General features: G+C 41.7%; 3 protein-coding genes across 10 annotated transcripts in view; 1 reads left to right on the plus strand and 2 right to left on the minus strand.

The window, feature by feature from the left end:
* LOC134539334 (ribose-phosphate pyrophosphokinase 1) overlaps positions 1-15,330 on the minus strand; it is a 108,559-nt gene that overhangs the window by 58,419 nt on the left and 34,810 nt on the right. The window contains exon 1 of one of the 8 annotated variants that reach the window (XM_063381344.1): positions 3,886-3,939. The exons of the other annotated variants lie outside the window; for them this stretch is intronic. The gene's annotated coding sequence lies outside the window, so the exon portion shown is untranslated. Of the gene's footprint in view, positions 1-3,885; positions 3,940-15,330 lie in introns of those variants that run through there. 8 annotated transcript variants of the gene reach the window in all.
* LOC134529310 (uncharacterized) lies at positions 274-3,717 on the minus strand. The gene is made up of 2 exons (XM_063363237.1): positions 3,274-3,717; positions 274-1,390 (listed from the first exon to the last, which is right to left on the minus strand). Exons 1-2 carry the CDS (start codon positions 3,594-3,596, stop codon positions 481-483), a joined length of 1,233 nt encoding a protein of 410 aa, XP_063219307.1. The 5' UTR covers positions 3,597-3,717; the 3' UTR covers positions 274-480.
* The window catches only part of LOC134539327 (uncharacterized), an 11,280-nt gene continuing 9,157 nt past the window's right edge, over positions 13,208-15,330 (plus strand). The window contains exon 1 of the mRNA XM_063381259.1: positions 13,208-13,252. The gene's annotated coding sequence lies outside the window, so the exon portion shown is untranslated. The remainder of the gene's footprint in view (positions 13,253-15,330) is intronic.

The raw sequence follows: 15,330 nt of genomic DNA on the forward strand, positions 1-15,330 counted from the left end.
TTAGTGTTTACGATGACAATGAAAATTAATATGCTATGAAAATACTGTGATATATTGTATTGTGTTTCATTTTTCTTGTAGGTAATTAAAAGTACTCAATTTCCATCCATTTTCATATTTCTATAATATTTTCAAATTTCTTTTATAAATATTAAAGTTTTTAAAACAACATTTGCAATTTGAATTTTTTATAAATTACGTTAGAAAAATCGAAAAGTGACTAGGTATTAATAATGCATAGGATGTAGCATTATGTTACCTAGGTAAGTGGTTATATTTCAGTTAGATATCTTAAGTTGGTTTTGAGATATCTAACATTTCCTGTGCAAAAAAAGGGTAAATACATATTTTCGGGTATTCGAAAAAAACGAAAGTGAGCTTTATTTTATTTTTAACTACAACTTGCGCAAAAATCAATATGAAAATATATTACACTATGTATTGATATATTATGCAGAAACCCCTTAAATCTTGGGTGCATTATACTGCCAGTGCAGCCCTTGCTTGCCACTCTGCACTTCCAGCTGGAGAGTTGAAGAAATCCTTGAATGTGTCTCGCACAGCAAACGCTTCTCTTGCTGACCCTCCTCGTACACGTGGTAGGTCTTCAAGAAAGCAGTTGCCCTCAATACCCTCGTTGCTTTCATTTAATTCTGCCATGTTACTTCCTTCATTTTCTCTTATGAAATTGTGGAGGACGCAAGCAGCTAGTATTAAAGTAGTTGTGTTTTCAGGTTTTCCTTGCAACCGTCGGAAGAATATGCGAAACTTCTGTGCTAAAATTCCAAACACATTTTCAGAAATCCTCCTGGCTCGGCTTAGACGGTAATTAAATATCCTCCTGTCATCTGTCAAACCTTTTCCTGGATAAGGTCTCATCATGTAACTTTTGAGAGGAAAGGCTTCATCGGCTACAATTACCATTGGCAGTTCGACATTTGTTCCAGGTAGTGCTCTACTCGTGGGAACATTGAGCTGGCGATTCTCCAGAGCTCTTCCAAAATTAGAGTTTACAAAAATACCTCCATCCGAATTTTTTCCGTAAGCTCCGACGTCTACGGCAATGAACTTGTAGCATGGGTCAACTAAGGCAAGAAGTACAATGGAGTATGAGTGTTTGTAATTCCAGTACAAACTGCCTGATAACTTCGGAGCTTGAATTGTAACATGCTTCCCATCCAAAGCACCGATGCAGTTAGGGAACTGCCACTTTACCCAAAACTCAGATGACACAATGTTCCATTTTGCTTCATCTGGCACAGGCATGACCTCGTTTTGAATGACGTCCACAATTGCTTTACATGTACTGTAAATAATAGCAGCTACAGTTGATCTGCCCAGCCTGTAGCTATAGGAAATTGTCTTGAAAGTATCCCCAGTTGCAAGAAACCTGAAAACAACGATATGATAGTTTGTAACATACAATTATTATATTATTCTAAAACCATATTTTTTTGTTTTTAGGAGGGTCGGAAGAGTGCAGGAAAAGGTGGGCTTCAATTCGTGACCAGTTTCGTCGAACTCTACATAAGAGGAAAACAAAATCAGGACAAGCTGCAGCTAAAAAACAAAGGTACAAGTACGAAGATGTTTTAGAATTTTTGCTCCCTCATATTGTGGAAAGAGAAACCCTCTCAAATGTGCCATCAATGGAAGACCAAAGTGACAATTCTGATTTGGACACAAGTGTGGCGCAACCTAAACATGATCCCGAAAGTGAGCTTGTAAGCCAAAACGATGTTTTACAATATCCTGGTACCAGTTCTCAGACTACAGTTGAGCCTACCTCTTCAGTTCCTCTAGCTGAGTCCATGCAAGCCATTCCTGGGAAAAACAAAAACTTTGCTATGCCATTCAACGTTAAACGCAGGGGACCCAGTAATGAAAAACCTGCTCAGCAGTCTCCGTCGAGCCAACTAATGGCGTTCATATTAGCCGAAAAAGAGGCAGAAAAAAGCAAAGTCAGTGCAACCAATTCTCAACACCCTGTTGAACTTTTTCTTGCTGGCTTAGCTCCTATTCTAAAGTCTTTGGATCCCGTATTGTTGAACCAGGCAAAAACTGTAATTTTCACCACTGTGCAAGAGTTTGAGTTGAAGCAGTTATTAAAAAACGAAAGCCACGAACAAATGACAAACCCGCTTAGTTTGCCTACGATGAATCACGCTTCATTTTCAAGAGGCACAGGCAGCAATGACTCTTCTTCACATTCGGAATTTACCAATGAATCACCTCAACGCCATTCCCCTAACGAAAGCCACCAACAAATGACAAACCCGCTTAGTTTGCCTACGATGAACCACGCTTCATTTTCAAGAGGCACAGGCACCAATGACTCTTCTTCACATTCGGAATTCACCAATGAATCACCTCAACACAATTATCCGAACGTGGGTTTTCCTACAACGTTTTTAAAAATGTAAATACTATGATATTAACATGTTTACTACCAAATATTGTTTAATATAAGTAAAATGTTTTGAAATTATGTGTTTTTTATTACCATTGGTAACTCTCTCATACAATTCAAGGGGTCAGTTGATGAATAGCGTATGTAACAAATATTATTTTCTGAGATATTTGAGCTTAATGTTTTTGAGCAGGACATTTTATGTTTTATTTAATTAATTACCATAACAATATTGTTACCAGAACTATACGTCACAGTTTACTGTCTCAAATTTAATTTGTTCTATTTCAAACTGTTATATGATTTATTAACCAAATACTGTACATAGCCCTTGTTTCCACTTTTCAAAACTACATTTAACGTGGTAGTGAATGAAAGGGGTAAGTAACACTACTGCTGTTATGAAGCACAAAAATGTAAACTATCTTTATTTAAAATAAAATTACAATGACTTCCCTAAAGATGGGGCTGACATAAACAAAGTAATATAACAATGCAGAACGTAATAACATCAATTTAGACTATGGAAAGACTGAACTCTATTTAATTGTATTATAAGAGTCTATTTCATGTTTTGAATACAGTTAAATCAATTTTTGTTAATTTTGTCCACTAAACAAATTTACTGGAACACGTGTTCAGTCACTTTCCTGCTATACAAGTGTTGTATTAATTTTTGTACTTTGGAAATAAACTCATTTATTCGTATATGATAGGAGAATATTTGGTTAAAAACGAGACGTTTCACCGTAAAGCATGGGGCTTGAGAATGAGAAGCCTGGGTAATAGTTTTGATTATCTCATTTTGAAAATCTGTATTTAGTGAGCTCTTTAAAAATACTTAACAAAATATGGGCACGTACCTTAAGCACACCGCCAAACGTTCTCTTGGTGGAATACATTTCCTCCAGAAAGTATCCTTCTTCTTCAGGTTTTCTTCCAACTTGTTGAGGAGAAGATGGAAGGTATTTCGTGTCATTCGAAAATATCCGTAGAACTTGATGTCATCATCCATGAGACGAGGAAACAGGGTGATAAATTCTCCCTCTATGGGTCTTGATTTCCATACACTGTCCACCCATTTTCTCATTCTTTGTCTCCTCTTTTTCAGCGCATCCTCGTTTTCTTCTTCTTCTAGAGCTAAGGCAATCATCGCTAGATCACTGTTCCGAAATTTTGAAAACATGATCGAAATCAGAAAAACACACCACGCAGAGAACAGAACTGAGACAATACTGATGGCTGTGTTGAGCCGTACGCACGGCCAACACTCGGAACAGTGTGGCCTCCCGTCTCCGTCACCGACAGTCGGCCGTGTTGCGGACACGGCTCGGAGAGAGTGCGGCACGGACACGGTGCGGATATGTGTGTCCCGGCCTTTAATTGGAGCGGCCGGGTTAAGCCCTGCACCGTAAATGAACGCGGACGCACACGGGAAGCTGAAAAAGGAAGGTTTGGTTAGTGACTATATTTACCAGCGTTACGTGGTGGTTGGAAAGCGATGATGGCTTCCCGTGGCACTAAGGACGTCCGGCCCGGTTCGCGAGTAGTTCGATACTGCCGTGCTAGCCTTGGCGCGGGGGAGAGGTAGGCTGATCCCGCGCGCCAAAGTTCGCCGTTTACTGTTATATTTATTTAAAGATAACTTAAAGAGATCATAACCCCTTCAATGTTCACACAATAATTACTAAGGCTTAATTCTAATGGCGGAAGGCCTATAATAATCGTAGTTACATTAATTGTATTTAAATGTACTTAAAAGGAATGAGAGTCAAGTTGGAGACTGTTTGTTAGTTAACCAATTACTCCAGCAGTTACAGACAAGTTAGAACGGGGGGGGGGGGGGGGGGAAATGATGATGGAAGAGTCATTTAATTAGTTTAGGCGGAAGGCCGCAAAGGGAGCACTTGCTACGTGTGATTTCAAGTTCCCCACGGAAGTAAGTGGCACACTCCTACGATGCACTTTTTTGTGAAGAGTTTGTAAAAGTTAGGGTAATTACTGGGCTCCCTTAATTACTCGTCTTTACTCGAGGGGCACTCGAGCCCTCAGTAATTACCGCAATTTACCTTTGTGGTACGGGGTGGCGGGGAGCTCACTTGACTCCGACCGGGTGGTTAGGGGCGCGCTTCGTTAGCGGGACTAAGTACGGGCGGTCGCAAGTCGGGCTTGAAGACGGCCTCTGGCCGGACGACGTCAAATTATACCCACTAATCACAACAACGTCTGAGTACATATAGTTCAACATATACACTGGATCTCAGACTCGACTTGAGATCACACTGAAACAAAGATCTTACGATCTCGGATCCGAAAAAGTTATTGGTGCTTAGAGATTGATGTTCATTGGAACTTCGATTTGTTGAATATTAATGCTCTGTTAAAGTACTGAAAAATTAAAAATTGCATGGATGGTTAGTCAAGTTAGGTAACGTACATTTAAATATTGTGATATAGCGCGGAAGAGTAGTTACATTATGTGAGCTACATTTGAAACCAGCAATAACTTATTCACCTCGTGATATTTTGTGATGTATATTTAAATAAAATATGCGACATAATAATGTACGCAGGTCTATTACCGAGTCGTAGAATATTTTATTATAATTTAATTTATTCCGGAACGAATAAAAAAACATTTATATTCTCGTATGCAATGGGTTTAAGAATACATATGTCCAATTGAGTTGTCTACTTGCAAAACCTGTTAAACGACATTAAAAAAAAAATTAATATATACGATCTTTGGAAAGATTGACGCGAACCCCACTACCTCTATTAAAATTTACGTAGTTTTAGTATTGTTCGAAATCTCAGGGTAGTTTCGGACTTGTGGCTAGAGGTAGTGGTTCTACACAGTATGGCCCCCCGAGCTGTTTCGGCCACTCGGGATGCCTGAAAATATCAAGAAAAGACCAACTGATGTCTGATTAATTTATTACGGCACGGCCCTATACATAGTGCTCCCCGTCCTGGCCATAATGGTTGTTCCGAATTGAATTGTCACACGCGCAACCACTCTATCAGTGGCGGCTCACGATTTTATTCCCCGGTAAGGTCATACACTTGGACGGGATACAGTGATTACAAAACAAACCCTAACATGACATACTACAATCCTGATTAAAAATTACACTGCACAATTACAATTACGTATCACAACAAACGCTCGTCTCGGAGCACTGAATAATTAAGTTAAATACCACGCGGTAAGTTGAGGCCGACCACGGAACTGAAAGAAAAAGGTTTGCGAAAAATTTCAACTATTGAAACTCCATATCAGTGAAAAATAAGAATTGCTGGTCCCGTGTTGCGCGGAGGCTGCCGGCCTCTATGATTTCCGGAAGGACGACCCCCCTACCCCGCCGGTCCTCCCGCGTTAACGTGTGATTTTCGCGGGAAACTGAACAGGCCAGGCACTCCGGTGCGCGCACGAGCGCGTTAGGTGCACATGCCTTCGTGAGACGTTGATGAGGCATAGCGGTCTATACGACATAGAGGAGCATTGGCGGTCGGCGTCAAGATGTCCGTATGATCTACAAAATTGTGAAGTTATCCACCCATAAAACCTGCTAAAAATGCTTTAAAATCCGAAGACAAAGTCGCGACCACTAGCAAAACCAGTCAAAACTGTAATGGTTAAACATTCAAAACCTGTTAAAACATTCCACTACCAAAACCAGACAAATCAGAAATGCATCATGGCCTCTCGAAGCACTACAAGTGCAAAACCTGTTAAAATCTCACGAGGGGATAAAATAATAGGATTATTTTCAGAGATTAAAGAAAGTTTCTCTAATCTCAGATTATTTCAGTTTAATTATCTATGGTTTGTTTTGAGGTGACGGGGATTTGTGTCGAAAAGAATATTGACTATTCCGCCTAAAAAATGGCAAAAAACGGATTTGTGTCTAATCGGAATAGTCACTATTCCATACAAGATTTAAATCTCACAAGTTGGCACGGACTTGTGCCGACCCGGAATAGTCACTATTCCGGTTCAACACATTTCCGTGTAGTGAAGATTCTGGGTATCGGTGGAAGTCGGGTTAGTTGTATGCGGAAAAGTTTTTCGAAGGATATAGGTGCGCCGTGCGCCAGCGCTAAAAAGAGGTAATTATGAACACCTGCAAAAAGATTTTTTTCTGTAATATTTTTGGGGTGGCAAGTGCCCCCCTTGTTACCACCAAATCCCGCCTATGCCATTCAGTAATACTTTGACGTCGTACCTCCTCTTTATTTAACTAAAACTCGGGTCACAGTCCTGTACGCGGCACAACATTCCGGCCATGGCCATTGTAGTGCCACCACTCGTCACCATATGGCAGTTGTACTTATGAACAGACAATGTTATATTAAGACATGTTATGTTATTTTATGTTATGTTATGTTATGTTATGTTAAGACATGTTATGGTTGTAAATATTATAACGAACGCTGGGCTGCAGGTAAACACTCAAAAGTGAATAATTAAATTAAGGCCTTGGAAGCGTCAGCCCAGAAAACAAAACAATAACAACAATAATCACAGAGGTGCCCAGACGTCGTATAAAATAATTTTATTTATAACCTCCTAGCAACTCTAGTAGGCTATGTGGATCGGGGATGAATACTAATGAAATAACAAGACTGGTGGTTTGATTTATATAAGTGCCCTTTTTACTTAACTAATTTACTTTTTTTTATCTTTTAATTACATTGGTATTAAAACATCTTGACTACAAAATGGAGGGAGCCCCGGGGCAACAAAATACATATATAAGTAACACCATAATACCTCTTGAATTTAATACTGGTTTTAAGTTAGCTCGCAGGCTCAAAAAAAAAAATACATTGAAATTTAATTATGTCCTGTGTCCTGGCACCGGAGGTTTCGGCAGATTAACGTCCAGAAGAAATCATTTTTAGTAGAAACTCGGAGTTAAACTTGGAGTGGAGCTTGCAGCTAATTTTGGAACTTGGAGCTCATTTTGGAGGCTGATTTTGGAGCTAAACTTGGAGGCTGAATTTGGACCTCAAATTTGGAGGCTGATTTTGGAGGCTGAATTTGGACCTCAAATTTGGACCTCAAATTGGACCCCGCCTGCAACCAAAGTCCCAAATTACTTAGACTGGTTAACAGGCGGCTAAGCCTGGGCAAGACTATGCCCAGTGAAAGGCAAAAAAAAGGGGGGGGGGGGTAGAGATGACGACCACTTACCCAAAACAGCGGGGTGAAGTCATGTAGGCTGGCTGCAGGAGCAGAGAAGGCAGCTCGCGGCACGGATGGTCGCGGTAGACATGTTGAGAGAGAGATAAACAATTTAGATTAGCAAATAACTATTGCGGGCAGCAACATTTAAAACTAAGAAAATTGAGGCCTCTATGCCTTGACGTTGGCGACTACATGACGTAGTGTTGAGTCTTGGTCGAACAACAGAGATTAACTCTCGCGGATCGCGACGCGTGGTCCGCACAGACCAGATGCTGCCCGCCGAATCTCCAAAAAATGGCGTCGGGGCGCCTAATTAAAGTAAGCAACTGCCCCCAGCCAAAGAAGGGGGGGTGGTGATTGCCCGAAGGTGTCCGGAGATGCCCGAAGGGGCGAAGCAGACTGCAACCTGTTCGCTGCGCTCTCACGCGAGTCGTAGGCGAACTAAAATCGCAATCGCACTGCGACTGCTGCCAAGGTCGATTGTGACAAGCTGTCTCTTATGGGAGGGATGAGTATTGCGCTCTGGTGGCCAAGACGAGAACCTGTCTGGAGGGTCACAGAAACGTCCGCTAGAGTGCAGTGGGCGCGCTCGCGACCAGCGCTCAGAGCAAGGTTAGGGATTTTTCCCGCCGTTAGACTTCGCTGAGGGCTCTGTTTGACAAGTGAGGATGTCCTTGGGGAGACAAGGTCTCCGCCCGGGGTTCACTGGGGGTCGTTGCTCCGGGTTTGAGTTCTCGTGAAGCCACAGGTGGGTGTTGAGGGGAGGGGGGGTTTAAATTTGCTAAGTCGCCTGGGAAAGGCGTCATGTGGACCGTCCCAAGGCTTCGCCGCTGGCTGTAACTTGGTCCAGAGGCGTGCTTGCAAAACCCTTACCTATGCTTGCCTCCGAGAAATGAAAGTTGCTAGCAGTGGGGTTGGGGTAGCGTTCGCTAACACGAACGTCATTTTGTTACATGGAGCAAACGTGACGCGAACCGCGGCCGAGATGCTGCGATCACAAATCGTCAGCAACCAGTATCTAATAGAAGCCTGCGAACAAGCACAGGTGCACTGGGTAGCACAAGCTTACGTCGGAGTGTACAGTAATGGAAACAAAATTAAATAAAATAAAAAATACAAATTTATTATTTGGTTTCCTTCTTTAAAAATTAAAAATTAAATTTAAATTCGTACATTTGTGCCTGAAAGTGGCACTGAAACGGCACAATATTTATGAAGATTATTAAGTGTGTAATGTAAGTATGTTATGTAGGCTTGTAAATAATATTGTAAATGATAATCATCCAAAGTGATAGCAATATGTAAAATTTAACACGATAGATTGTAGAAGTAAAATGTAGTTATATATAGTGCGGGCTAACAAGCCTAGACAGCTCGGTGCAAGTAAGCAACATTGGACTATCCAATGATTGACATGCCCAGGCTGGCAGCACAATGAGTTGGCATACATGGCCGCGGCAACTGGGGCAACCTGGGAGCTGAGGTCATATAACTACATTTATGTTCTTTCACTTCACTTGGCTGGCTGGCAGCCTGGCGGGAAACGACTAAAGTCGCCCCCGAAACAACCAATACTGCCCAAAATCAATGTGCAAGCCCCCAACCCTGCATGGTAGACTCTTTTCTACTCTGTCCAACTCTTCATCCTGAACCATTCTTCTGTTTCCCTTATTCAACCTGCTCGCCAATAATGTATAATTTTTTTGCATCCCTCATGTAAGTGCCCAGGGTTTTCCCTGTGACTATGCAGGTTTTACCTGGGCCCAACTTATCTAGTTTATAATCTAGAATAGTCAGTGAGGGGAGTTAGTCATGGCGCCAATCGCTGCGATGGCTGGCCAATCCCCCCTCCTAGCACACGATGCATGCTCCCTCTCCCGCATTGCTTAACCCCTGCATGATTAGAGCGTATAGGCTTCGACCTGAGACGCACTTAGAGTCTCTCCCTAACTCAGAACCCTCCCAAACACACTTAGTTATAATTTAGGTTAGGAAAAAAAATCCTAGACAGCTCTCCTCTCTCCCAGCTAATCTGGGAGAATAAATACCAACACAGTAATTAGTGGTATTATTAACTTACCATTCTCTCTCTCCTTCTCCTCTGCTAGCGACTCGTAGTGAGACCGCGGGCATCCCTTCTCTCTCTCTCATTCTTTCTCTCTCTTGAACCCATCTGCTAGCGACTCTTTGTGAGACCGCGGGCATCCCTTCTCTCTCTCTCATTCTTCCTCTCTCTCATTCTTTCTCTCTCTTGAACCCATCCGCTAGAGACTCTTTGTGAGACCGCGGGCAATCCTCTGCTAGCGACTCTTCGTGAGACCGCGGGCATCCCTCTCTCCTACTTCCAACCTTTCTGCTAGCGACTCTTCGTGAGACCGCGGGCATCCCTCCGTCCTACTTCCAACCTTTCCGCTAGCGACTCTTTGCGAGACCGCGGGCACCTTCCTTGTCAGCACGTCCTCGGTCAGCTGCACTGGGCCGAACGGTCCACTCCCGCCTCAGAATGTGAGGCTGCTCTACCCAAGAGCTGGCGCTGGGCAAACAACACGACAACCTAACGACCGAGCGACATCCACCCCGTCTCCACATCTTCACCAGAAATGAGGCCGCGACAACTTCAGAAGCTCAAAATGGTAATTTATTAAGTTGGTTATGTAATAAAACTGTTCGTTGTTTTCATTAAATAGAGTGTAAATATTGTCCAAAACACAATATAGTCCGAAAGTATGATTTACATACATGTGCAACAGACCAATCGGTTTACTGCCGGTAGCCTGAGAGACTGTAATTTAAAATCAAAACATAACATTTTTTAGCACTCTGAACCTCGGTTATTTAGATAGGTCTGGCAGTTTTCTATCCTTTCTTTGGCATATATCTTCGACTTAATGAAGCTCACAGCGGACTGGAATTAACGGTACTAGTAGTAATGGAACCAATAATTAACGTAGGGTTAAATGGAAGTTTCGTATAAAATATTTTATTATTCATAATTTTGTATTTTTTTTATTAATTTGGGTGCTTAATAAATGTCTAATCTATATCAATGCTTTAAAATATTTCCACAATGGTTAGTTAAGTTTGGCTTATCCCTGGTTGCGTGACAAGGCAGGGGTGAGTCACAAGTGTAGGGGGGGGGGAGCCCCCTTGGCATAGAGGGCTGATACGTCGTCTCCGAGTAACCCCTTGTCTCTCTTGGGGTGCCTCATGATAGGCATGGGTAAGAGTCTGGTAAGGTGCATGAAAAGGGGGGGGGGGGGGGGTCAGCCAGAACCCTAGTGCGAGCTACCGAAGGTTGGTCCTGGGGGGTGGGGCGGATTCTAGAGTGAGCTCCCGAAGGTCGCTCCAGAGGAGGGAAGAGGAAGGAAGAGGAGGGAAGAGGAGGGAAGAGGAGGGAGAGAGAAAGGATGAGAGCAAAACGACTTACACACTTCAGTATTGCTTTCCAAGTTCATTTAAATAATTTCCTAGATGAGAGCTCTGGCTAGGTAAGTTTATACCAAGCTTATATACAACTCCTTCATACAATGATTACTGATACAAGAGGGACACATTACACAAACAGGCCATCATCTGTCACCCAGCAACCAGCAATCAAGGTCATTATTGAACAATTCTTACCACATAGAACTGTCAAGTATTTAACATCGTACATCAACTATACAATATATACACACTGTAACAAATGGCAATAACGATTGGTGTTATCTAGGTTTAGTTGTGGTACCAATCGTCGCCTAGACCACAAGGCTTGCGTAGAGAAGTCTGTGGTAGGTATACCCCGTCAAGGGGTGTTTTCTTATTTTTTTTACGCCTACCTAACGATCCTGTTAAAATAAAAAATGGCAAGCTGCAATACCAGAAACATTTAGAGTTGAAATCTTACTATAAAGAGGGTGGTAGTCGGGACTCACCAATTTAGTTTCAACTTTGTGAGTGGGAACAGGTAAGTACTCCTTGCAAGGTCTCACCTGAATGGGCCCTAGGAAGCGAGTAAAAGCTCTTTTAATATTTTTCAGTCGAGATTAATAGAACATTGTTTCGTTATTTGTCAAGATAACAGTGTGGTTTTGTAGTCAAACCATGGTCTGGCAAACTGCCGGCTTTGGTTTTGTCACTGTCTGGGCTTTCTCTAGATAAGTGTACATGAATGTTAAGCCCGATGAGCTCTCAGGGGGAGTTTTGGCCACGTGACTGAAGGTGGCTATTAAATGAGAAAAGGATGGATTGTGAAAATGTATGGATTTATTACATAACAGTCATTCGTACATGGTGCTGTCACAGCACCCATCCCGTTAGCTTTTATTGCCAGAGCACAGCCCGGGGTACTGGTAGAACATGAGTGTGTCGGTTATGATTCGGCATGTGAAGTTAGTATTGCAGCGATGCCACGGAGTGAAGGCCCGCCTGTAGTGGTGCATAGTTACGGAATAATTTTCATATCAAATTCGTGACAGAATACACGTGAACATGTTTACATGGCAGAGCACTTTAGGTTGACAAACACAGATTACTTAACATTACAATCACTAAAAGAACATATGTACAGAGTACCAAAGAATGTGTGTGGAAACCAGACGTCTGCTACATCTCGCGGGGAGAAGAGTTCAGTTTGTTTACATATGAATCGACACTGACGATGTTGCATAGGATACTAAGAATATCAATGGTTAAGCATAGGCGATGGCTTCCATATTCATGTTCCTCATGTGGAGACATGGTCTACAGCAAAAGTCCCACAAAAATAATTAGTAAAAATTATATTATGTTAGGAATGCGTCTGCACATTTCGTCCATGAACGGCCAAGTACAGGCGAAATTCATCAGTTCACAAATGCAGCTTCCTGCCCGAGGATGGGCTCGCACATGGCCCGTCGACTACCATGGTAGGAAAACTAAAACTCGCAAACGCCCAGTTGTGAAAGAAAGTTATATGTTAAGCGGTGAGCTCTTTAAAGCTGCATCGAGGTTAGGCCGGCCACAGAGCTTAATGGAAAAAGATTCAGAAAACGTACACTATGGTTTAGAAAGGTGGTGCAAGCAAAGTATTGAGTACCCCATGCAGCGCGCGATGCGTCCAGCCTCTAAACCAGCGAAGAGACGACGGGCGCGCCTCCAGCAGCTCCTTGCCGATGGGGGCCGCGTTTCCAGTGCGAAGTACTCAGAGCGCAGGAACAATCCCGGCTGAACTTTGTGGCCTAACCGCACATTATGCAAACATTAAATACTTAATACATACTGACGTCGACCCAAGTGTCTCCCCGGCTCCTTCAGGCCGTTATGCCTCGCCAGCGCCATCTCTTGCGTGTTTAGTGCGACGCAAGTTTAGGTGATGTGCTACATTTTATTTCTGTACAAGATTTTTCATATTATTTTATTGTAAATATATTTTTGTTTTACGTTTTTTGTATATATTTTGCTTATATTCTATTGTAATTAATTTTGTATTGAAGATTTATGTATTTGTGTAAGTTTTTATTTGTTCACCGGGCGCCAAGGCCGTGGCTTCCGCCTGTGACCAATCAGTGTGTTCCACGGGCTCGCGGAGAGGGGAGAGACGCGGGCGCTCGGGCGCGCCAGGGGAGTGGGAGGCAGAGTGGACCCGGAACAAGTGGCAACGGACGTGTTTGCGACGTCGCTCCGGGACGGTGAGATTGGAACGGGCGCGGTATTTTCTGTAGCGCCAGACTTTGCCGAGCAGAAGTGTTTTCAGTTTTGCAGTCGCTTTGTCATTCAGTCGCGTTTCTCATCTTGTCATTTTTTCTCACTTGTGTTCTTCTCCTAAGTTTTGCGAGTCGCGGAGTATTTTTGTAAATTGGACATTCGCTGTCGCATGTACCAAGGGCGCCCATATGATAATTTGTAGGGGGGGGCCAGACTTAGGGGTATGAAGTATTTTTAATCTTTTGGAAGACTTAACTGCGGCTTGTTACTAGCCATAAAATAGTTCCAGTTCTGACCCTGTTAAAATTTTTTGTCCTGTTACTAAAATACTAGACCACAGTACTCATTCGCCATAAAAAAATCTTTATTGGCTACTTTATTAATTAAATATTAACTATTTTATTGAAACAAATGAATTTTTAGCAACAAAAATGCAGGAATACAGTCCTTATACTTTTACAGCGTCTCGGGTACACGGATATCAAGAATACAGTCCTTCAACTAATTGCTCTCTTTACCCCTAAATAAATGTCGCGTACAAATTAAATTAAAATAATTATAAAGTTGAAAACGTGTTGGTCAAAAGATTCAACTGTGGGAGAGAAACGATTTAAATATGTTATTACAGTCAGAAAACAGTTGTTTTTAAATGTAACACCTGAAATACGCTTATAATTATAGTCAAAAATTGTTTCACAATTAAATGAATATTACTATGTTTCGATATGAATCATAATTGCTTATCATTTAAAATTAGCACAGATGGATTCAGTAGTCGAGGACTATAAGTTTATTTAGTGATAGTAAAGCGCAGAAAAAATTAGTTTATTATTAAACTAGACAATTTAACCAAACAGTATTTAGAGGTTAAGGAATTAAGTGACACCAAAACCAATGAAAATAATCGAAAATTTCTAAATGCTGACATAACTCATAATCAGCTTTCCACAGAAGAGTTTAGTTCAGCGCAATTAATCTACACAAAACAACTGGACAATATGTCGACGCGTATTTTAAGAATATAAGAAGATCCACATCGCAGTATAATTTTTTTTCGTGTCGTGTGGTGCGGGCCCTCATTTGTGGTGCGGGCCCATAGGCTACAGCCTAGATAGCCTGCGCGTAAATACGGCCCTGATAAACCCTTAAATAACATGTTCAGTACTTAACTTCAGAATTAAGATACATTAGAACCTCGATTTTACGGAGCCCGGACTCAACGAAGCCGCGTTTTTACGAATACATTTTTCAGGAACCATCTAAAATTCGGAAATTTTGACACCAAAATATATTTAATAAAAATTTAAAAAAACACTATGAAAACATATAAAAATATTTATTTTTTATGCACAGCGTATTCATATTTTAAAGCTAATACAACAGCCATTTACCGTTAGTGAATATTGTATAAGTTATTGCGGCATCAAACTCAAAATCGAAAAGAAAAAATGGACTAGGTACACTTTATTTGTCGCAAAGTTTGAAATTTCTTCGATTGAAAAATTATGTGGAGGCCGTAAAAATATATATTTTACCGCAAATGAACTATACTCAACATTACTTACTCATTCCAACATTTCCAGCTCGTGAGCATAGCAACTGAGCTTGAAACCTTGTGAAGCGTGAGAGAAAGAAACGATATTGAGTAGCTACTTCCTCTCCTTTCCGCTAATATCCAACAACCCATGCCATTAGGCATTATCTTGACATGTGTCGCATTCATTACCTTCGCTGCATCGGTTTCCCAGTAAAAAACACTCAAAATTGGTGTAAGTGACAGCAAGTAGACGTGACGAGCGGATTTTCAACTAAGTTTTTTTTTAACTTACTATACAAACAAATAATTCCCTGTGGCTATCACAAATTCAAGGGCTTCTCGCACTAAAATGTACTGTGTTTTTAATGAATGTCTGTCGTTACAGAGCAGCGTTTTTCTTCACCAAATAAGCCTATGATTAGAGACAGTAAAAATTCGCGGATTCCTTTCGAGACAGGCTGGAATCCAAACTCATTTAGCTTAATGCTGCGTCAGTGATTGGACCGCAATTTACCTGAAGGACTC

The sequence above is a fragment of the Bacillus rossius genome, chromosome 1 (genome assembly GCF_032445375.1).
Source record: "Bacillus rossius redtenbacheri isolate Brsri chromosome 1, Brsri_v3, whole genome shotgun sequence".
NCBI lineage: Eukaryota > Metazoa > Arthropoda > Insecta > Phasmatodea > Bacillidae > Bacillus > Bacillus rossius.